This window comes from Fringilla coelebs (assembly GCF_963513975.1).
Source record: "Fringilla coelebs genome assembly, chromosome: 18".
In the NCBI taxonomy this organism is placed as follows: Eukaryota; Metazoa; Chordata; class Aves; order Passeriformes; family Fringillidae; genus Fringilla; species Fringilla coelebs.
Genome location: NC_140044.1, coordinates 4,310,151 through 4,334,739, shown reverse-complemented (window position 1 = coordinate 4,334,739; position 24,589 = coordinate 4,310,151). Strand labels below are relative to the sequence as shown.

At 43.1% G+C, this 24,589-nt stretch overlaps 1 protein-coding gene across 1 annotated transcript in view; it reads right to left on the bottom strand.

Moving 5' to 3' along the window:
* Positions 1 to 24,589, bottom strand: part of CDH4 (cadherin 4) — a gene marked incomplete at its 5' end in the record, with an annotated part of 414,254 nt that overhangs the window by 157,565 nt on the left and 232,100 nt on the right. Inside the window, one exon of the mRNA XM_084217634.1 lies at positions 9,386 to 9,609. Coding sequence (XP_084073760.1) covers positions 9,386 to 9,609 — 224 coding nt within the window. The remainder of the gene's footprint in view (positions 1 to 9,385; positions 9,610 to 24,589) is intronic.

Sequence of the window (24,589 nt, the reverse complement as noted above, 5' to 3'; positions counted from 1 at the left end):
TTATTTATTTTACGGTAATTGATTCCTTTTTTATTTAGGTCATTGCTGAATTTGCTAAAGTTGGAGACAGGAAAAAAAGCTGTTTTAAAAAGATCAGACTTCTTATTTTAGACTTTAATTTATTATAGTTGTGCTATGTGCAGCTATTATTTAGGAACTGCACAGGTAAGGAATCCATAATCTGTTTTTCTCCTTATCCACCCTCTAGAACTCTGAGATGACTGTCTGTATTAGCTTTATTTACTAATAGTTGTAAGCTGTGGTAAATTTAATCAAAGATAGCTGCATGTCACATCCCATTACCATCACGGCATAAATTGCCATTCATGAATGATTTGTGTCAAAGAGCTCTGAAAACTATTGTTTTAGCAGCAAGATGTTCCAACATGCACAGCTCTTCAGCAGGGGCATTAAATTAATGTGTTTGCAGAGAAGCCACTAATTGACAATGAGATGGGATTTTGGCAGTACACTTCCACTTTAAAGATAATGAACAGTGTTCAAATACAGAGAAGAACCCCCTCTGCTCCTAAAACTATACTAATAATTTCTGGTATAAACAGGAATAGAAGGAACCAATTCTGACAGGATATTTCCAGTACCCAAGCAAGCTGTTTGATCATCACGACTTCCAAAAGCAAACAGTGGAATTGCAGCGTTTGTGACCTTTATCAAATCTGGCTACGTACAATCAGGAATGTTATGTTTGGTTAGGAACTCATTAAACAAAATTACCTCTCCATTTATAGAAACCATACAAGTACGGTATAAAACATTTTAATTAAATCAGCTAGTTAAGCAAAAATTCATTACTTTTTGTTTTTATCAGCTAGCAGTGGGGCTGCATAGAGCAGTTCGCATTAGAGTCAATTAGTAAGAAAAATTGTCAGATTTGGCAAGTGCATGAGCTTCCAGAACACATCAGCTGACAGGGAAGAAAAAGTTTGACTAAAAGCTAACCAAGTTACTGCCCTCGGAGGAGGAGAACGAGCCACGAAACACACACAAATGCATCAGCCGTGCCAAAACCCCTCGTTCCCGAGGAGTCAGTGTCAAAGCTCTACATGCCCTGTTCCTTGAGAGCTGAAAAATGAGGCATGAATGCAAATTTAAGGTTGTTAGGCACCTGGCTGGCTTTGCAAGCTTTGGAAAATTTTACCCGGTAGAAATAATAAAATGTGATCAGAGTGACCGAGGAGTCAAAATGCTCCTTGGTGTTGCAGGGCTGCAAAGCGAGAAAAAAGCTGAAGAATACTACAAGGTAAAACCAGGGAATAGGGAGAACACAACAGACTGGCTTGTGAGTCAGGCAGGAGAAAATCCTGTCTTTGCAAAAGGTGCAGCAGAGTCCTTTGTGGGTTCCTGTAATTAAATGCTGAGTTAAGTCTGGACTCCAGAGAAAAGAGATGCACCAGCTCTGGGCATAACCCATGTGGTTACCACAGAAGATTGTTATTTAAAAAACCCAAATACAACTTAATCTCTTTGATCAGAAAACCTAACAGGGTTGGTGGGGGCCCCATGGACACAGGCTGCAGCTAACACCCCCGGGGCCAGAACGGGGCTTTTTGGGTGCCCGTTGACCAGGCTGGGATAGGAGATGTTGATTTCCCAGTATGATTTAATTGAAATCAGAAATCTCCTGAGCTCACCCACACTTTGTTGGGTAAGTTATCACCAATTTAAGCTGAAATGCAGCCAGTAACCAGAGCACTTCAACAGGCTTTGCTTTTGTGCTGCAGTCAGGACGGGCGCGGGCAGCACGCTCAGCTTCGTTTCTGAGCAGACACAAAATGCCCACGGGATGTCTAAGGGATGGGAGTTTCAGCAGGGAAGGAGAGGCAGAGCTGTGCTCAGACTTATTCTGTGGTACCACATGGATGATTAGAGGCACCTCCTGGCCAGTGCACTCTCTCAGGGTTTCAAGTGATCTTCCTCTCCCATTCTCTGCAAGAATCACGTACCAAAGCAGGTACCTTAGAAATCTTTCTGCCTTTGGTGGAATCTTTTATGGCTCCCACAGGTTTCCAGCATCTGTGATACTTTTCTTGTCATTGTCAGGCTTTGAATATTGCAGGAGCTGTCAATGGACAGAAGATGACATCACCCCCAAAGCACAGCTCTGGATGTACTTCTCCTCCTCATTTTAAGGCTTGAAAATCTTATCCCAACAGGAAAAGTTCTGATGAGGTTGTTTCCTTGCAAAGCTCCCCACATCAACTTGACCTTTTCCCACTCCTTTTGTAAGATCTAATCTCACAGTGCTTCTCAGGTAGGATTGTTTAAGAAACATCTAAATTACTGTTGTACTCTACCTTCTAGTGTTTACGAAGAGACACTTCTATCTTCAAGTTAATGTCATTCTCATAATTGGGAGAAGCCATACACAATGGCTTCAGAAGTACAAGCACTTCTCAAGAGTAGGGCTATTAAATCACAAAATACTTGTACTTGTTATGTACTGCATATTAGGAATAAAGGTGGTAGGTCTTGCCACATACTATACAGTGAAAACCTCTATTGCAGCTCGGAATTACATCTCTCATCCTGCACCTGATCTTGAGAAAAATGTCTGAAAAATCTGGGCTAGCAATCTGAGTTCTTCCTCCCCAATAAAATTTCTAAAAAATAATTGAAAACATGGCTCCAAAACACAATTCTTTTGCTTCTAAAACTCAGACTACTACAAGTGCTCTTCATCACAGAAAGAAGTGGGAGCAAGTCTACCCCTTAAAAGCCTGTGAAAAATTGTAATCTCATTTTATTTCTCTAAAGCCATGAGGTTCAAAAGATACATGAATTAAAATAATCATAATGAATTAAATGTAACAATACTCCTCCTCTTCATAATGTTTGCAAGTAAAAAGATCACAAGAGATTTAAAAGATCACAGGCGCTGCTGCTACTTTAGCACAAAGTAAAGTAATTCAGTCTGGTACTTCTCCTCAGTGCTAGTGTGAGAATTTGCCCTTTCAAGTTATCCTTTGGTTATTTCAAGAGGCTCTTGAGAAAAGACTGTTCTTCTTTTTTCCTCCAATTCCAGAGCGCACCTAAGAAATGCTCAAATTTGACCGCGAGGACACATTCAATATATCTCAATTTGCAAGACGAAATTTAAGCCTGAGTTTAAATGCTTTGCTGGGTGGGCACAGTGTTTGAGACCCCACTCCTTGAGGCCCTCAGGCCACCCTGCCCTGCTGGACACCCATCCCTGGCACTCCTCCAGCTGGACATGCCAGAGGGCACTGCCTCATCCAACAATCCAGGACCTCCAGAGGCTGGGAGGAACCAAACCCCTCCTGCACACTGAGCTTGCACCACTAATCTGTCTGTTCAGCTTGCTGGGCTGAAGGAAAGACCCTGGACATGCAGAGACCCTAAAACCAGTTTATTTTAATGGACGTGCCTGTATGAAGCAATTTTTGTCTGCACTCAAACTCATGTTTACAAGCAGCTGTCATCAGACTATCACAGCAATGAAGGCATTTTTAGGATATCCAGTCCAAAATATTTTTTTTGAAATGGCAGTCAGACCTCAGCAGTTACCAACAAAGAAGATGAAATGCGAGGTCAAAAGCTTTGATCTGGCAAGGGCAAGGAACACATCACAGGCAGGAGCACACAGCAGTCCAAGGGGTTTGTTTTATCAGGAAAAACTTATTTCCGTGGAGGCAGTTCAATCCTTAGGACTTCTTTTTGTTCAAAGGAAGACAGATCTGGAGTGAATTTCACTTACAGATGGTCTTTTGAGCACGGCTTTGAGCCTGACCCTTGCTATGATGCTGACTGCTTAAGAACCGAATGCAGCAAGTGCAGCGCTTGGAAACTTCCCGTAGTGGGCTGATTTTCCAAGGCAATGAGCACCTGTGTGTCACATCTTATCCTGGCTGCAGCACAAGGCAAGGGCAGGCAGCACACCTGAAAATCAGGCCAGGGAGGTTCACACACAACCAGCACTCTCTCCTGCAATGATTACACGTGAGATGCTCAAACTCACTCAAGCACGAGGTCAGGCAAGTTCAGCAGCTGCATCTTCATTAGACTTGCACAATTATCATGAGCAGTCTCACTGGTAACAATTAAATGATACTAATTCATTAGTCTCCTTCTTTCTGATCTTTTCCACCGATCTGATTTGTTAAAACCCCAAACAATGTCTCACAAGTTATCTCAATGTCTCACAAGTTAGCTGAAGGAAACAGAAATCTCTGCATGTACCCTCCCTGACAGATAAATCCAGGTCTGGCTTGACTGATGAGGTACAGAAATAAAAATTATTCCAGCTGCCATTTTGCTGGATTTAGTTACTGCCTGGGATCCCCCACAGAGCTAGTGAAAGAGGACAGTGCCACAGTAATGACCCAGTACCTAAAACATGCACCAGTATCGTCAGAAAAAGACAGGATGACAACTAAAACCTCTTTTTTTTCAGCCCTTCTCTAGTGATAAAACAGTTTGATGGGGCAAACTCCCCTCTCCCTGATGCCATAGAAAACATTTCACCCCAGTGCAGGGAAAAGAAGGAAGAAGGAAAGCGAACACCTTTTGTCTCATTTCCTCCAGGTGCACCTGCCCAACAGTGCCAGGGAGACTGGAGTCACTGGAAGCACAGATCCCACTTAAACTCTGATTTTCCTCCTTCAAGGGAGGCTCCCCAGCCTCGTGCAGGCATCCTGGCTGCACAATAACCCAGGTCATGAATGAGAGCAGTGCTGAATAAGCCTTTCCTTGCCCAGAGACCTTTGTGCTTGTGATCAGCAATAAAAGGCTGTACTTGGAATTTATAACCTCAGCCAGGTGAAATACCACAGATGATTATTTAAAGGCTTTAAATAAAATAAAATAAAAAAAAGCCCTCTGTCTGTAAGAACCAGCTTTTCACATTCACATTGTCTGGCTGTGGACTCATAGCTGGGTTATGAAAGCAGCCCAAAATAAGATGAGATATAATAAAACACAAGCTGGGCTTAAGCAAGAATTGATTTCTGACAGCAGTTTTCAATGTTTTAAACACTAGCTGCAGACCTCATATATTTCTGAATTTAACTGCACAATTCCCAGTGATTTAACATTACAAAAATTTACATATTCCCATGCTCAGAATTTGAAAAGCTCAAACAATGAGAAACTTTGGTTGACATAAATACAGTTTAAAGAAAACAGTAATTTTTTTTTCCAAACGAATTTTTTTCCATTGCTGGCAGCAGATGATTGACATCTTACATGTGCTGAATATATCCTGTACCTCTAAGCTCTTCTGCTATAAATTCCTTTCTATGCTGTATTTCTACAATCTGGATTTTAACTTGTGAGGTGAGAACGATAGAAAAATAGACAGCTAAATAAATACAGAAGAAAATTTGCCAGATGTGCCTTGGACACATGAAAGGAGTGAAAATTAAAGAAAACAAACAATATAAATGAGAAGGTCAGAACTTCAGATGGGATGAGCCAACACAGGAGGTGGAGGAAATTGATTTTCAAGGAATGATGAGGAGGAGCTTGGACTGATGGACACAGAGGGCAGGTGCAGGGTGTGAAGGACAAATGGCACAATATTTCTACTCATAATTGGGAAAATTTGAGTTTCTGTAACTAAAAAACGGGACACTCTGAAGACTGCAGTCCTCAGCAATGTCACTGTTCACAAACATAATCTTCATTTTTAGACTTTTGGTTGAATCAATATCCAATTCTTCAAAATAATAGCATGCACTCTTAGAAAAGAAGACATTACAGTGCTAATTCCAGATAAGTAAAGCCTGGCTTTACTTTGTTTTCTTCTGAAGCATTATCCCACTCAAGTTCATCTTTCACAAATGCTGACACAAGCCACAAAGACTTTATATTATTTCATAAAAATAGCATCTTCTCTCTTTTCCTTTTCTCCTTTATTCTTTTCTTTTTTTCTCTTTTCTTTTTTCTTTTTCTTTTTCTTTCTTCCCAAACTACACCCACAGCCCCGATTGAAACTTTCAATTGGAACAACAGGCAGCCAGAGGAGAACGGTGGAAGAAACTTTATCTTAAGTATTTATTGTTATGCTGGAATATCACTCAGTTTCCTCTGGGGTAATTCAGCACTCTTGTGGGAAATGTGTGACCTCATTTGCATTTTCTAATTGAATTGCTATCAGGTTTCCTGCAAGACTGAACAAAAAAGTTCCCTGAGTTACTCACATCACTTGTATTAACCAGAAAAAAAAAAAAGTTTACATTCAAGTGTTTGCTGGGGAGGAGGGGAAATGTATGCTCCATGTATCATAAAATACATTTTTAAAGTATTTGCCTTCTTTTCTATCATTTCACCCTACTAGCATGACACTTTAATGTAGTAGTTAGAACTCTTTCCTTGCAGTGTTTTTCACTGCAAACTGGCAGGTTATTCACTCATCTCAAGCAATCAGCACATTTATAAGGCCAACTCTGTGAAAGAGGGGGAATTGTCACTGTGCTGGGTCCCTCCCCATTAAAATGTTGGGCTGCATCAAGAGCCAGGCTCAGCTGGGGCATCTGGGGCACAGGTGTGAGCACCAAACCTTCTGATGTGGCAGGGAAAGCACAAAGGGGAGCACTGGCCCAACCAGAAATCATCTGCTGGAAGCCCCTGGCCACCACCAAAGCCCTGCTGCACGGATTTTCAGTCACACTGTGACAAGAAAGGATCACAGATCCAAAGGATCATTTATGGCTGGATAAATCCCCTGTGCTCTCCTGGAAAGCAGCCCACTGTCCCCACTGTCCCCACAGGCTCACTCCTGCTCCCCCAGAATCTCAGCCAGCACCCCAAAAACACTGAATTCTCCCATAACATTTATTCTGTATTCCAGCCTCCACAATAAACCAAATGTCTAATCATGGCCATTCTAGGAGGGCTGGTTTTGATGCAGTTCTAATCCCTGGATAATCATGAACTAAATTCTGATTTATCCTTTCAGAGGGGGTTCTGAGGGGCCCCTCTCACGAGGGACTGCCCTCACTGAGGGCTCATGGAGCTGAGGAGGACAAGGGAAAAGCACTTTTTTTGTGCTGCAGGTGCCAACAAACAGTGGTCAGCAGGTGCAGAAACTGAATTTCATGCCAATTATTTATAATGTCTGGGAACTGTTCAGCATTTTCGCAAAATCAGTCACAAATGTACAAAGTAAAATGGAAATAAATGGATGCACCAGAAGAAAACTGGTCTCCCTCCCTCTCTCAGCTCACCCCCTCCTCTGTCTCCCACATTTGCTATCTCTATATCCTGAGTATAACAAAACAATCTGAAATGTCTTTAAATATATATATATATAGAGTTCTGCTGGAGTCATATTATTCTACACAAAACCAAATGTGAAATCTGCCTCTAGTAAAAGCCACAAAACATATAAGGGTCGTGGCCTGCAACATATTGAACTGGATATTGTAAGGTTTGGAGCTCTTTTTTTCTGCACAAACACTATTATTTTTTAAAATAATCTCATAATCATATTTATTTCTTTAGTAAACAAAGGATTTTTTGCTTGCAAAAACCACAGGCATTTAAATAAAACACAAGTCAGATGCCTGCTATAGGGATCCACAATAAAACTGCTTATGACCTTGTCATTAGTCTTGTTTTCTGTATTTTTCCAGCCTCAAACTACACACTAATAAGGCTTTTGGAAAAGAGGGATATGAATTTTAAGAAGCTTAGCTCTCTGTTTTCAACCAGAGTTCAGATTACATTAACATTAGATGAATTTCCAACCAAATATTCTACTAAAACAGAAATGTGTGCTTATTCAGGTTTTTTTTCCTGCTACACTGAGAAGAAATTTAAAGCAGTATGTAAGACATCTTACTTTGTTCCTTCAATATTTAATTACTTTTAGAAGGAAGCAGTATTTCTTTGGTTAGAAATGGCAAACTGAGTTGACAATAACAAACAGGGTTTAATTACATCTTTCACAAGCTCAAGCCCTACTGAACAGCAGCAGAAGTACATTCACATGACTCCAAGCCCTGCAAAACCTCAGGGGTCAGCCCACTGGGCAAGTGAGAGATGTAAGTCTGTCCAAGCTTTTCCTTTTTGTCTCAAATGAGGCAAAAACTCTCCCAAATGGCACAGAGTTACCATGGTGGAACTCCAACAACTTGACACAGGAAGTTTCTCCTTCTTTGCCCACCCTTCCCTCTGTCCAAGCACTACAGGCAGGAGGACAGCAGAGGCCAGCCTTGCTGTCTGGACCATTACTGGGGTGCATTAATCCAAATTTCAGCCATGGCCAAGAGACCCCACCTGTCCCTGGAGGAGCCATGGCTGCTCCCAGGACACACACCTTCATCCTTACTCTGCAGGTCCTCAAGATCCAGCAATAAACCAGGCTCCTGAAACAATTCCCTGCCAAATCCTGCCCAAATGTCACCACCCAACCAGCCCAGCACCGCACCAGAGATAACTGAAGATAACTGCATTTACTCCATGTAGTAAAAGATCTTCAGCCCAGACTAGCACTGAAAATGAAAATGTGAACTGCTGCTGCCAGAAATTACATGGAAGAGGTGGCAAAGTGACAGCTACTCCAGGGACAGAGCACAAATGTGTTTTCATGGAGCAGCCCCCAACTGCAGTGGCTCCGTGCAGCCCACCGGCAGATTTTCACAGAAGGAACGCTGCTCTCAGACTGCTGGGCAGGGACAGAGCCCTCCTGCCTTTCAGCAGCATGTATGGAGCTAAAGCAGAGAGAAACCATCTGTATCCTCCTGCCTGCAAGGCTGGCTCTGCCTTTTCCCTGCCGGGGTGGGCGAGGGGAGCTGCTGGCGCCGAGCACAGGGGACGTTTGGCACCGCGCGCTCCGCTGCCCGCCCCTGTGTCAGCACGTGTCCCTTATCAGGCAGCAGCAACGCTCCCTGTCCTTGCAAGGGAAGGAACAAGCCCAAATCTCCCCTCTGGAAGCTGCAGGGCCATGCAGATTGCTCGCAAGAGTGACTCTGAGAAGCGGGGAGATGAGCAGCAGGGCAGAGCTGCCAGTGCGCGATTGTGCTGTCACTAAAGAAATCTGAGCTTAAAAGCATCAGGAAGAAGGTTGGTTTTGACTCTTCACCCTTCATCTCCTGGTTTGACTCTGAGTCAAGAGAGATTATAAGCCCTGAGATGCAAACGTGATGTACGTGACCTACACTGTATGACAGAGACAAGTGGTCACTTAAAAATAGAGAACTATGAACTTAGAGAACACCTCCCTCACTGGAGATCTTAAATAATTTCTGTCAGAGAGGTTCAAGGATCATTTGCAAGGAATTTGATGCTGCTTACGGTACCTCCTACCTGGAGGCTTCCTTATGAAGCACAGACCAGTCAACACAAACACTTTGGGTCAAAGGAAGAACAAAACAGGAAAAAGAGCTTTGAAAAAAACCCCTACCTTGTGTCCGTTGTGTTGGGACTTCTCTGCCACCAGAAACCTGACCATGGCCTCCCACCTGCCCAGGCTCTGGGGGTCCCAGGCGGTCACCACCAGGATCAGCTGCTTGGAGGGCACCTGCAGGTGGTGGGCGGCGTACAGGGTCCCGTCCGCCCTCACCTTGAAGTCCAGGCTGTTGGTTTCGTACCGCACGCCCTTGTTACCGGCACAGTTATTAAATTTTACTAGAACAGAGAGGAAGAGATGGGAGAAATGTGTGAGATTGGCGTGATAAGGAAAGCAATCAAATACAAGTTTCAGACATTTAATTTTCACTGATGTCTTCTATATCTCTAATAACCATCAAGGAAATGATTTAACTGTTTCTTCGACCTTTCAGGAGTGCTCTTGTGCTTTATCTCTGTTCCCCAGGGAAGAAGTTGTAAGCCATTTTTAAAGTATTTGATACAGTTTCATTAGATCTCAAACACAGCTGTTCCCCATTTGTACAAGTGGATTTCTCCCTTGTCGCCATTATCTTTTAAATTCAACTGGAGTCTATTACCCACGCTGTGGGTATTTTTTTTCAGGAAATGTTCTCCATTTCCCTAACCCTTCAATAACCTACTTACCAGATAGCCTATTTGCACATTCTTAACTGAAATTCAAAAGCCCATAACAATTCCATTATCAGAAATAGAAAAACAACGACAAAAAAATTTAACACAGAAATAAAAGTCGAAACCACTCTGGAGCACGCATCCGCTGCTGGAACTGGACCCCCGTCCTGAGCTGCATTCCCACCTTGGCCAACCCCTCACATGTTACAGCTACTGCAAAAAGGAACTGTAAAACTGCGCTTCATAAACCATAACGTGTCATTTGAAAGCCTACTTTGTCAGATCAAAGCTCCCCAGTCGCTGATATTTCTATTTTTTCCTTTTTTTGGTCAAAGTCTTTCACAGTCTAGTTTGAAAACTATTTTTATTGGCATTACGAAACGTGTCACATACATTAGACCAGGAAAAAACCCTCAACCCTATTATATGACAGAATTGACAAATCGGATAGAAATTGAACCTGCAGCTAACAACACAGGAAACAAAACGCTTTCTGCCATTTCAGTAATCCACGGGGCGGAACACACATGTGGTGAAGGAAAACATATTGTACCCGTAAAAACATCCCCAGTGAGTGAGAGCGCATGCACAGCGCTCCAGCTCGGATTGCTAGACAGGTTCTCATGCTGAGATGCTCCAGCCTGCCTCGAGAGGAGGAGAACCAGCACTGGGGGCTTCAGCAGACACTGAATTCCTGCAGGAGGAGGGCTGGCTCAGATGGACCCAGCCAGGCTGGCTGTGGTGGCAGAAGGGATGCAGGGCACTCCGGGGGAGAGGAGCTGAGATGCTCCAGCCTGCCTTGAGAGGAGGAGAACCAGCGCTGGGGGCTTCAGCAGACACTGAATTCCTGCAGAAGGAGGGCTGGGTCAGATGGACCCAGCCAGGAGAACCTGCTGGGCCAGCTCTGGGGGGCTTCAGCAAACACTGAATTCCTGCAGAAGGAGGGCTGGGTCAGATGGACCCAGCCAGGAGAACCTGCTGGGCCAGCACTGGGGGCTTCAGCAGACCCTGAATTCCTGCAGGAGGAGGGTTGGGTCAGATGGACCCAGCCAGGCTGGCTGTGGTGGCAGAAGGGATGCAGGGCACTCCGGGGGAGAGGAGCTTCTGGGACAGTTGTCCCACGGCTGTCCCCTTCCCCCTGTGCCAACCACAGCTCTGCAGTGCTGATCTGAGCTGAATCAAGGACTAATTTGGATTTAAATTAAAAAAAAAATCCCAACCATGGCACAGGTGAAAGAAAAAAGCAGCCAGGAAATGGCTCAACCCATCTGGCTGTCAAAGCCCCCAGGCACATCCAAGGACAGAGAAATGAGGAGCAGACTGTGGCAGAGGAGGGGAAAATCCTTCCCCTGTTTCAGCAAAGTGCACCCCTCAATAACTGGGGTGCTGGGATTGTGTCGTAACTGCACATCTCCAAAGGCTTTCTGTGCTCTGTATTTATTTAGACCACACTGGTACATTTTTATGTGTGTGGTGGGAAGTGTTACCAAATGCTGCAGCAACTGCTGGGCACAAACAGCGAATGCCACACACTGATTTACAAAAAACAAGATGGATAAAGTTATCGAGTACATAAAAACTACCTGAAAGCCCTGGATGAGGATAAGCACACACAGGGTTTGCTGGCACCTACAAGAACTGGGACAATCTCAGAGACCTGTGAGGGGAGATTCCCTGGACCTCTGGGACCACCCTGCTGGGAGATCACCTTCATCTCTCTGGAATTTCTGCAAATCTCCCCTGCATTCACAGCTACAATAAATATGTGTGAACCTATCAAGTGCATCTTCACTTCTAAACATTATTTATTTTCAGCTCAACACCATGGTCACTGTTAGGAACCTGGCACATCAGGTGCTGCATTGCTGCACCCCTCTGCTGTGTAATGGCCATGTGAAACTCAAATTCCATCCCTACTCCCCAAGCACCCACCTATCACTCACTGAAAGACATGTAAAGAAAAGAGAAAGGAGTGATAGTGACTGCACATTAAAAAACATTTCAGAGCTTACTTTGATTTTACTGAGATTAAAAGAAAGCCCTACAGTAGTCTGAGAGAAAAAAACCACCAACCAACCTTTCTATATGTGTATGTAGTGATTTCAGCATTCAAAGTACTTAAACATCTGCTTAAGACCCAGCTCGTGGCTCCAAGATGCTGCTCTGGTGTCATATGTCACCGTGTCGACTTTTATGCTCCATTATCTAAAAATGGCTACCTCGTAGACAAAGTCCCTCTGTGACTTGCTAATTACTTCCATTAGTTTAAAACAAACTTGACTAGAGACGGAGAAAATCCTGAGAGAAATCGTCTGATTCTTTTTTTCTTTTTTTTTTTTTTTTTAAAGCACCTTCTCTGCCCCACATTGCTCCTCTCAGGTAGCACAGCTAGGTGAACGCTCAGCAAGGGATTATCAGCACAGCCAGCTCCCCTCCTAAGAGCCTTTGGGAACTGCAAGAAAGGCTTCAAGGACACAAAGACTGCGGAGTTTTCAGTCACTCTGCACAGCAGCAACGGCCCTGGCTCACCTGGGCAGCTCTGCAGGAGATTCCAGCCCCGCAGGGATGACCCTGCTTGGCTCTGCCAGGCACAGGAGCTGCTCACAGTCAGGAAACACACTGGAAATGCAGCAGAGCTGAGCTGCTCCCACTCCCACCACAGGGAGAGGCAGAGCTCAGTGCTGGGCTTGGCAGCGCTGGGTGAACAGTTGGACCCAGTGATCTTGGAGGTGTTTTCTAACCCAAATGATTCTGTGATTAGAAATCCTAAATCATCCTCTTTGCTGCCCTTTGAAAATTAGTCCTTGGGATATTGCAAGACTGCTGAGCTGCAATGGTTTATATATATATATATATATATATATATATACACACACACAAAGATCCAAAAAATCTATAAACCTCATTCATATATATTTATATATTAAATACTTTTCCCAAATATATGATTACAGGCTTAGGAAAAAAAATCAAGCTCTTGTTCTATAATAAACAGCATAGCTCAAGGGAAGGAAATCTCTTCCATTTTTTCAAGTTCTACCTCTTGCCCCTACTCTTTGCTCTTGTAGAGACAGAAATTGAAATTTCATTCAATGGCAGACAACTTTTGCTTTTTTCCCTCCTTTTTCTCCCTTAGAAATCTCTAAGTCTACATAATTTGCTGTTGATGCAACTCTTGACTTTCAAATAATGCAAAAAAAAATAATAAACAACCATTGGCTGTGTTTACTAGTCTTAAAACTCTCTGTGGACACAAATCAATCTTTCTTTGACCAGTCTGAAGACTAAAGAACACTGCACGAATTTAACATTCAAAAGCTGCAGCATCAGTAATTAGGATTTTGGATAAACAGCAGAGTCACACATCTATCATTTCTACAGGATGGTAAAAGAAAAAAACCCAACTTTTAAAAAAATACACTGGAAAAATGTTCAGTGAAGCTTATCGAAAGCTTATGCTGAAAACAACATCTAATACCTGATGAAAGGAAAACCAAGAAGGCACCCTCATTAGCAAGCTTTTAGGTTTAACCCTTTACCCTCATCATTTTTAATTGCTTCTCTATGAAAGGAGGAAGTACAACAATTTGATAAGCTGAAACAGGTACTGAGTGATGGGAAGAGAAGCTGCAGGAGTCTGCAGCAAACTGCTGGGCATCTGAGGAAAAAAAAATGGTATTTTACTTCAAAAAAGACACAGGGTGAAAAAAAAATTTCAACAAGTTTTGCATTGTTCCCTTTTATTATTTAGCTTGTTAAGCTGGCTGGACAGAGTCAAATGATCAAGCCAGGATCTTGAAAGATGTACGAATACACTGAACTTCTTGCCCCCCAAATGTCTGAGAGAAATACTGAATTTAATAGGACTATAAATGGTATAAACCAAAGAATTTGCTTTTAGCCTTATCCTTCTGGATTTTCCTTTGACTTCTCCTAGTCCATTAAAAAGTGCCCCCTCTGGCAGGCAGCATAGGGCTGGAAGAGCAGGAGGGATAATACTCGTTTATTAAGATAAACCCCCTGGCAGGATATCATCCCACAGTTCAGGATATGGGTCCCTTCAGGACTCTGTTTTTCACCATGGTTTTGAGGATTATCTCTGCAAAAGATGTTTCTTGCCTGATGAACTTTAAAGCAGCAAACACACAGGACTATTTCCAACAGGATCCATCTGCTTTTCAAGTTGTGCCTCTTGACCAGCTCCCTTGCACCCGGTGCACTGTGATAAATCTAAGCTGCCAAATCCCCCCCTCACCTCTTCTGTGAACATCATTAAGGTGAGGATGGCTTAACTGCAACCTTGGGGATTTTCAGATGTCTGTGTAACCGGCAGAGTCCTCACCATGCACGGAATGGCCCTCCTGTGTGATCACGAGCAAATCACTTGAATTCCTGCCCTGGCACTTCTGGCCCGACGCTCCCCAATGTCTGCACTCATCCATCTCCTCTGGTTCTGCAGGGGGTTCAGTCCTGGCCAGCATTCCCTGCGTGTCACCACACCAGAAATTAAAAAATCCCAAACATGTCCTGTGTGGAGAGGCTCCTGTTGCCTCAGAACAGGCACGAAACCATTCAGTTAACCACAAAAATGCACGGGCACAATACAGCCTCACCAAGTGATTTCTCCATTAAGTGCTAATGTGAAGCAGAGCGTGCTGTGCCTTGTTGGGAAGCTGCATTTATTTGGCAAAGTAAGTGTGCAGCATAAAATTTTACACGGCCACATTTTCAAGGCATCCTTCTTTACGTTGGGGCAATCCCTCTGTGAGTCTGTGAGAAAAGTGTTTCACAGCACTGGGAACCAACTGCAGCTGAGGGAATTCCCCATGGCCACGCTGGGAACCTGGAGCAAGGCTGGGATGTGAGTCCTGGAATCCAAACTGCCTCCATCACCCAGATACAAGTGAACAAGACAGAAAAATCAGAAGGATGAACTTTCAAAAAGCAAACAGAGGCAGATCCTTCTCCCCACAAACTACTGGGCATTTCCAAATTAGTTCAGGGTGAAAGATTTAAGGGATGTCACACAAATTATTGCAATTGTTGTGTGAAATGGAGTCCCATGAGCACATGGAAATACACAGTGGAATTATTCTGTGACTGAAATATCTTGTCTACAAATGAAGGCAAATGCTATAATGGAGGCAAGGATTTTAAAAGAATTACGGAGTCACAAAGGCTGGAAGAGACCTCCAGGATCACAGAGTCCAGCCCTTAACCCAACCCTGGCAGGTCCACCCCTAAACCATGTCCCAAAGAGCCACATCTGTATGTTATTTGAGCTCTCCCAGGGATGGTGCTTCCATCACCTCCCTGGGCAGCCTGTTCCACTGCTTGACAACCCTTTCAATGAAGAAATTTTTCCTCACATCTAACCTAACCCTCCCCTGGTGCAACTTGAGGCTGTTCCCTCTTGTCTTATCTTGTCCTATTTTGTTTCTCTGTATTAAAAGGATGGATGCATCCAGGTACCACAGGCATTTTAACCACTCTGGAACAACTCAGAGATGGTGTTTCAGTGTTTTGTGGAAATTAAAACTGACTTGAGCCATCACACTTACACACAGTGCTACATCTAAGCCTGGACTCCTGTGTCTGTCCCACTCCTGCTTACAGTAAATCCCACACTATCATACAATACACAGCCAGATTTGCTTCCTGCAGTTCATTAAATGCTCAGAGCCCTTCTCCTTCTCTACAAGAAAAACAACACATAAATAGGAAAAAATGATGGCTGTAAAACCTGATGGAGACAATGTGTAATTTTTATCTTCTCATTACTAATTTTATTGGTTACATTTTCCAACATGTCCCCATAAAGGATATCACACTAATAAACTCTTAGTGTCTTTATTTAATATTTATAGCACCGTGGGAGAACCAAACTCTTCTGGTAAAAGGTAAAAACAGCAATTCAAACAGCTGCTTCAAAGACTAATAAACACATCCCTAGTGATTGAGTTTAAGAGTATACAGTTTAAAAAATGCTTTGATGCAAAAAAAAAAACTATAGGAAATAAATGGATGGATCTTGGTTGGTATATGAATGTATATAAAAATATGCATTCTCACACCCTCAGCTTCACAAAGCATTGATTATTCATTAAGTGTTCTTGGAGTAAAAAACAAATATGATGAATGAGTTTGGAGAATTAATGAACTATCCCACAGTCTATCATCTGCTGAAAGCATTTAGCATGATTTAGCATGTTCTTAATGTTATTTTCTTGCAATTAATAGCAGAGAAATCTGCTGCAGTTCTACCCATTTCTCAAATCTCAGGTCAATGTGAAACATTGCATCCAATTTTCCAGTGCATTATTTATGATCTCTGAGCTATGACTGCTAATATTTGCCTTACTGGAATAATAGTAAATTACCATAACAATCTACCATATGTAATTATGTTAAACAAAATCTTTCTTTATTTATCTTCTTGTAATCTTCAGTTACAGCGAATCCTCCTATTCAGACTATGCAATAATACAACATTCATGACATTCCCAACCCATTCCATGCTTGTTGGAAATGACTCCACGTGCCACTCAACTGGTGACACCTTGGAATCAGCAAAGGAGCAGCAATCTGCCTCCAGCAGAAGCTCAGACAGACTTCAAAAGGGACACAGAAGTATTTTATGTTTAAAGGCGCATTTTGAATTTGCCCTCTTTAAGTTGCAAAGCTCAACCCCCTCCACGATCAGATGTGGGTTTTGGGCACACACCACTGAATTCCTGACTGCCTCATTGTCACCTGCAGCTGTTTTGCTTCCACAAAGCCAGGACTGTGGGTTTTATGGGGAAAATGGCAAGGCTTTTTGTGCACCAGTCATTTGTTTTAAAAATACAAAATACTTCTGTGGGCTCGATGGAACTACATGGAAAAGTCATCTTTTCATTTCCAGAGCCACCTAAATGCTTTCAACACCTTTTCCAGCTTTATATTCACTTTTATCAGCTCTTGCTTACAGAGAATTTCTGCTTCCATGGCTAGAGAACAAGCAAAGGAACAATACAATTCAACAGACAAATCGGGATCCTTTAAAAAGTCCCTCTGTCACGTGTGCAGTCAGCCAGTAGCAACGAGGAGTTAAGGGTACATTAAAAAAAAATCTAAATCCCATTCAAACAAAACAAAAATCTAAATCCCAGACACTGAGTGCCTCCTTCATATTCCACCTGGGCTATTTTTCATTTACTGGAAGCCAATTCAACTAAAATACATGTTTTTAAGGAAGAAAAAAAATGAAGAAGTATATTTCACTCTTGGTTTGGAATTGGAGGGGAGTACAGACCCCTGGAGAGAAGGACTATAGAACATGATAGAAAAGATGAATCACTCTGGCAACAGCCAGCCAGCCATTAATTTTCAGCAAGCCAGGAGTTGGTCCAATTAAGCCAGGCTCCTTTCTCTACATTAACATGCTTTACTCAGTTTTTTTTCTGAAGCTAAAACATCAGCTCGAGACCCCAAAGGCTTTTCTATTTAGGATCAATCAATCTACCTTGCTGCACTGTAAAACATACACTGTCAGCTCCGAGGCGAGCTCAAAAAAAGAGCAATGGTAGAAAAATTTGATAAATGGACATGTTCTGGCAGTTAGTAGAGGGATTCTTCCTACACTGTCACTTATTTTTATCTGATTAGAAACAAGTATTAGTAAAGGGAATATTGCCTCCTATTCTCTTTCTGATATTTAGCATTAAGAGGAGTCTTTTTATCCCCGATTTTCTACATTTTATCCATCAGATTCCTGCCCAAAAGGCACAGAGATACTACCCAGATTTCAAAGGGCAGCGAGTTTGAATTGGATTTGCAGGATGTGGATTCACATTCAAGCATTCTCTTCAGCACAAAAACATGAACCTGCATCTATTGGTGCTCCTGTTAAAGACCTTCTTCACTGCTTTCCACATTTTCATGCTCAAGGCTTTACTGTGAGCGTGCAACCTCAAATCTGTATTTCCAGCACCTGCTTTGGCAAGGGCTGCTTTATTTGGAGTCCACTGCCCATCTCTCTCCCTTACTGGGGCATCACAGGAATGGTTAATTAATACATGAGCCCAGGTCATGTAAGAAAAAGACAGAGGTAAAGACACTCACAAGGTTTGAAGTTCTCTGGTGGGAGAACTTGGAAAATTGCCCTTTTCTTTGGTAAGCACCACAGTGACTCTGCTGTTGGTTTCCATGTTGTTCTCAGCATCTTTATCTTTGGCTAAAAACCTTTCCTAGCAGTTCCAGCATGACAGTCCTGCTCTGTTTTTAGCAGCAATGTAGACAGAAAGCCACTGCGATGTGCAGCTGATGGTCCAGCTCCAGATTAAAAGGCTAAAAAAGAGAAGTCTGGGTTTGGGTAATCCTGCCAATACCAACTGCACCAAACTTTATGGCAGATGCTGAGTTCTTACAGGCAACCATTTTTGTTCTCTGCTCTTTAAATTCCACGTGTCTGTAGGATGGTACTGAGATTCACCATGGCACTAATGAGATCATTTTGCAATTAAAGGCTAAGTAGAAACAAACCTCTCACCACTCTACAGGAGAGTTTGGGTTCTCTGATTAAGCAGCAGTAAATAAACCTGATTCACTCTTAGTCCTGTTGCACACCAGAGATTAACTCTCCAAACAAGATGGACTGATTGACCCCATGGATTAATCAATGAGTTTCCCAGCTTCAGAGCAAAGTGCAAGTTGTGGGAGTTACCTGCAGTAGGATATGTTCTAATTATTATTACCAGCACAGAGCACATAAATCCCAGGGCGCTTTATTTGGAGGTTTTTCTCTTAGCACTAATGATCTCCACAACACTCTCATGTTTGTCAAACTACCTATGTGGGAAAAGACTTTAAACACCACTGTGCATTTCTTGAGGAAGAACTGCAACTTTTATGGAGGCTTGGTGTGATAATTACAAAGGGTGGAGTCTGTGCAATGGCAGGGCAATCTCCAGGCTGTAACAGCTGCCTGCCCATCACTCCTGTGGGCAGCAGCATCCCTGGAAGGAGCTTTTGGGGGGCTGGCACTGTGTTGGAGACAATCCCCACGTGAGGCCTGGAGCCCTGGGGCAGAGCAGAGAGCCCAGCCCTGCTGGTACAGGAACAGCCAGCACTGGGAGCACTGGTGGGAAGGACACACAGCTCCTGCACAGCCCCACCTGCCCCACTGACCGGACCTGCTGCCCTTGGGGGCTTTCCTCTCTGTCACAGATCTCTTTTCACCTTGCCAGAAGTGTGTTAGGAAGACATTGGGAGCTGCAGGAAGATTTTTAGTGAGGAAAAAAACGAAGTGAACAGAGGCCATTTGCAGCCTAGGAAAAGAAGTTGAAAGAGATGCTCCAACTGCAGCTGTGTCAGACAGCCTCAGGCTTCTCTCTCCTCACACTCTTCAAACAAACAAACTCTCAGCACCTAGAAACAGAGGCTGCACATGTCAGGGGGAAAAAAAATCAGACACACCAGCAAAGACATTGAACTCCTTACGGACTTGACTTGTGTGTAAACACTGACAACTTTGGGGTTGAGTGTTCTCATCTTTCCCAGCCTGGCTCGAGTGTGAACGCATGCTGATCCAGGGAGTCACATCCCAATGCAGTAAATGAATAGATGTTTCAGGCAAGAATATTAGAAATGGAAGACTTTGTTACCTGAAAGAGTCAAAGCAGGGTAGCTATATTTAACTTGTAGCTGCTGTGCACCTCTGCTCTTCTGCCTGCACAAAAAGCAGCAGCAGTCCTTTACCTTCAGCTATAACCTACACAAGTCTGCAGGTTTCAAGAAAAATTACTATTATGTAGAATAAAACACTGTTTGGTTCCTGGTGGGCTCAAGTGCTTTGACATTTGGACAAATTCAGTGAGTTTTATTTACAGATGGAGCTCTGGGCTCTGTGTCTGGCACTTGATCAGAGGAAGCAGGGGGAGAACAAGTGGCCTTGATGCCCAAACTGCACTTGTGGGGGTAACAAACCCTGGCCAGTGTCAGAGCTGCCAGGCTGCAGAGAGCCAGAGGATCCTGCCCCGGGGCTGGGCTCCAGTGTACACTGACTCCGCAGGAAATTCACCCACAGAGCAGGAAATTAACTGGAAAAGCAAAACCACAATAAAACACAGATCCAGGCAGTCTGGTGGTGGTCATCACTGACCCAAGCAGAGCCTTCTGGCCTCTGCAGCCACCCTGGAACATATCCTGACCACAGCATCCCCACAGCCACAGAGCTTGGCTGCTGCTGCTGCCACTGACAGAGTCACGGGGATGAGGTTTAGTGAAACTTTCCCTTTCCTCTTTTTTATATTCATCCTCTCTGGCCCTTCTTACTTACAGTGGTGCCCAAAAGAAAGGTTGTCCCCTCGCCTGAAGAACAACTTTAAGATTAAACTAGCAACTTTAAATTTCATAGAGCACTTCTCAGGGCTCAGTCCCTTCAATTAAAACCGAGAGAGACTGAAGCCAGTAAATTAGAGAACGTGACAAATGCAGCACAAAGCACTCAAGATCCCAGAAGGTATCAAATTTAGTGTTAAAGCAAAGAAACAATAGGGATGTCCAAGACATTTCAGAGTGTAGTGAATCAAATTAAATTGCCTGAAATTCCACATGGAATACATTTGACAAATTTCTTTCCCCCTCTTCAGCTTTCTGTTTGAGATGAACTGTCGTCTGGCAGCTTCAAACGTCTGGCACAGCTTCAGCTTCAGTTTGCTGGGGCTGAATCCAAACACGAACCTGAACTTTACCAGTTCTGCTCTTTTTGTAAACATACTTGCTGTGGCTGCCAAATGCTTTCCAAAAGCACACAAAACCCAGAATCCAAAAGGAAAATATTGTCTTGCCGCAATAAAATTTGCATTTTGCCACCTATGGGCAGCAGCCCACGTGCAGAGCTGGGGGTCGGGCTGAGCCCACCTGGCCTTGCATTCCTCAGATTTGGAAAGGGAAAGGTGATTTGGGAGCTGATGTGGGAGGGATGAGTCTCCCAAGCACCCAGCATGAGCCCAGCTCCAGCCACAGCGGTGCCACTTCTCCCCACAGGGCTGCAGGGGCAGCAAATAACAACAAAAATAACAAAAATAACAAAAATAACAAAAATAACAAAAATAACAAAAATAACAAAAATAACAAAAATAACAATAACAACAATAATAATAATAATACAATTAGCAGTAGGATTCCTCAGATGAGCTGGGTAAGGCAAGCAGTAAAATGTCATTAAACACGTGTCACTGATAGCAAAGACTGGTGTAGATTCCCCCAGTGAGTTGCCTCAGAACAAATTCATTTTAAGGTAGGGAGATGGAAAAAAAGAGGGTTATGATCAAATTGCTCCTGAGAGCAGATAGCATCAGCCTCGATGTATCAGATTTTTTTTTCCATTTTGCTTTTAAAACACGTTTGATTTTGCAAAATGCTTACAACACACATGCTGCTTTGATGCAGGATGTGATTCTTCAGTAGCATCCTGCTACCTGCGTGGATTCTCTCTTAGAAACTCTTTTTTTCTCCATTTTAAACCTCCTAAAACACCCAAGCTCCATAAACTATCCAGCTGCAGACAGCTGAACCGAGCCCACCTTTAGGCTGGAGAGCAGTAAATGACAAAAGTGTCTCAGTTCTGGCACAAGACACAAAGGCTAACTAACAGCTTCTGCTGGAAAAGCACATTTTGCTGTCCACAAAGTCTCAGCCTCACCTCTGAGAGCACGTGGAGTTCCACCACTGCCCAAGACAGACAACATCTGCTTCATACAAACACTGATTTATTGCTTGTCTTCACTCCCCTTGGGTTTTAATTATGAGTAGATCTTGTAACTATTATATTTGTATTTGTTTCATCCACCTAGATATTTTTCTACACTATTAACTACAAACTGAAAGCTCTTTCTAAAAATAGTACAAAAACATACTTAAAATATGCATATGGCCTTTATTAAAGTAATCCCTATAATGAATTTTTAGATGAAGTAAAAGCACCACTGAAACCACTGATTAGCAGGCAAGCCTGCACCTGATTTCATGAACAGTATAAGATTAAAAAGTTTCTTTCTATAACAATAAACTCCTAAAGAAAATAAGAGTATAAAACTGACTGCTGCTCTTAATGCAAACCAGTGTGGTGACAGGTAAAAATCCCTCATTGCTGCACCCCTCTCACTGCCCCCAGGGGCTCTTTGGGGGTGTGGAGCCAGTTCCAGTGGCCAGGTGTCCCCATTTTAAAGCCCCTCCATGGGGTGGCACTTCCTCAGCAGAGGGGGCAGATCCATACTGCACCTGAAGGATTAAACACTGTTCCTGCCCTGGGTAACAATCAGGAATGCAACTGTTCAAAGCCATCATACTCAGACTTTTTTGGGCTAAATTGTCTGTTGGTTTGTTTGTTTGGTTTTTTTTTTTCCCCTCATAATATTCTTGATCTTTCTGGGAATAAGCTGATTCAGAAATGACTTTTTAATTCCGTAAAAAATAAAAAAAGGATGCGACAAACCCAATCAACTTTTCTCCCCAGCTTACAAAAACGCTGGAAACTATTTCTGGAAATGTCCTAATGTTTCTGTTCCTTATGTTTCTACTGAATGGCTGAGGCTTCTGAGAATGCTGAGTGGTCCTGCACAGACCCTCCAGGGGGACCAGCACATCTCATCTCTGCCAGCCCAGCACACCCACTGGGCAGCTCAGCCCCATTGAGGCAGAACCCTGTCCTACTCCTGGCTCAGAAGGTTTGGGAATATGCTGAGAAATTGCCCCAGATGTCTGAACTGCTGGAATTGGAAGGCAAAAAGGGCCAATCCCTCCCCCAGTGTCAGCACTGAGCACGACTCGTGCGCTGAACCATCTGCAGAGCATCCAACCCTCCAGGTAGAGCACCGGGAATGCAAGAAATATCTTGGCTGCGTATCTGTTTTTTAATTAAAAAGTTTTGCATGTAAACAGATACCTTCTCTTCTTCCAAATCCACGCTGACATCCACTACTTATCATTCTGAGGCGACTGCTAGGGGAAACATGATTAAAAAATCCCATATTCCATGGAAGTGATCTCAGAGCTGCCCATCATTGGGCCGTCTGCTCCCCCTTCACACCAGCTCCACTGTGAGAGCCTGCAGCTGAAAACAAAAAGTCAGGCCATTTCAAGAGATAAAAGTCAGTTATGAGGCCTGTAGTTTTATTTTTTATTTACCGATTGATGGGTTGAACAAGAAACATTGACGGGTTGGTATCTTTGAAAGGTTAGACAAATGTGATGAATGGTATCAAAGGAAGTCCCACCCATCCTCAATCCCCATTTCTTTTATCAGCCACACAGATACCAGGGCTGGGCTGGATGGGGTGTTTGAGCAAGCTGGGAGGTGTCTCTGCTGGATTAGAATGAGGTGATCTTGAAAATCCCCGTGCAGATGTGAAGGGCACCAGCCCCACGAGGACACAGCTCTGGCTCCTGTGTCCTCCTCCAACCTGGGGAGCAGCACTTCAGCACTTTGCACTCACACATCTGCAGTTTTTTCCAGAGCAGGCCTCAGCTACCACTGTCAGTGATGCCTAGCTCAGTGTAAACACTTTGTTAGGAACGTGATGAAATGACACCCTCAGGTTTATTCTAAATACTGAAATAAGTCTCGGCACAGAACAAATGAGTATGCACTCATTTGTGCTGCAGTGCTATGACCACAAGTTTTAATTTTTACTGTTTAATTATTCATCCTGGATCAGGTCTCAAATTAAACTAATATGCAAAGATGAGGGAGAACAGGCACTTGTTTATCTCAGTTTTTTCCAATTAATTCAAGTTGTTCAGTAATCACATTACTTTTCTACAATGTGGTAAGGAAGAAAAAAATGACCAGCAGCCATCCAAAGAACAAAAAAAGATTCCTTTTACATAAAAACCAGGATATTCTACAAAATTTACTTGCATGAATAAACTCCAATAAACCAATTAAAATACTCAGTTATAGGGATGGCTCATATTATTGACTCAGCCTACAAGGGAGAGTTTTCTTCTTTTCTGCCTTTAATGTCTACAATATTACCAGTGAATTGACCTCCTAACAGGTTATATGATGGAGACTGGCACAGGTTTCCTGAAACTGTCCTGGAAATACAAAATTGTCCTAAATTTCCCTCTTGTTCTATGTGGGCAGTGGCAATAAATGGTACATCAAACAGCAATTTCATGTCTATGAACCGGTGCTCTACCTGAATTAATCAAAACCAAAGCTTCCAACCCCCCAAATATCTGCTAAAATTAACCTTCTACTACCGTTTTTCCAACGGAATACTCGCAAGAAGTTCAAGTAAGAAACAAAAAAGTATTATTCAGTCCATAATTCATACAGTTTTAATGGTATTTCTGACCTTTAAAGCAAAAAGCATGAATAGCTCACCCAGACCATTGGGCAAATAGAAAAAGTAGCAAGAAAAGCCAGCAAAGAAAATAGAAACTACTCACGAGGAATCCTCTGCAGCTCCAACACAACAACATTTCTACTCAGTAAAAAATAAAATGCCATCAAAACTTTACCAGCCACTCTCAACCCATTTCACAGTAGGTCATTACATAGAAAAGGGGACAGACATTGAGCTCCACTAAATCCCAACCAGCCACACCAATCCTG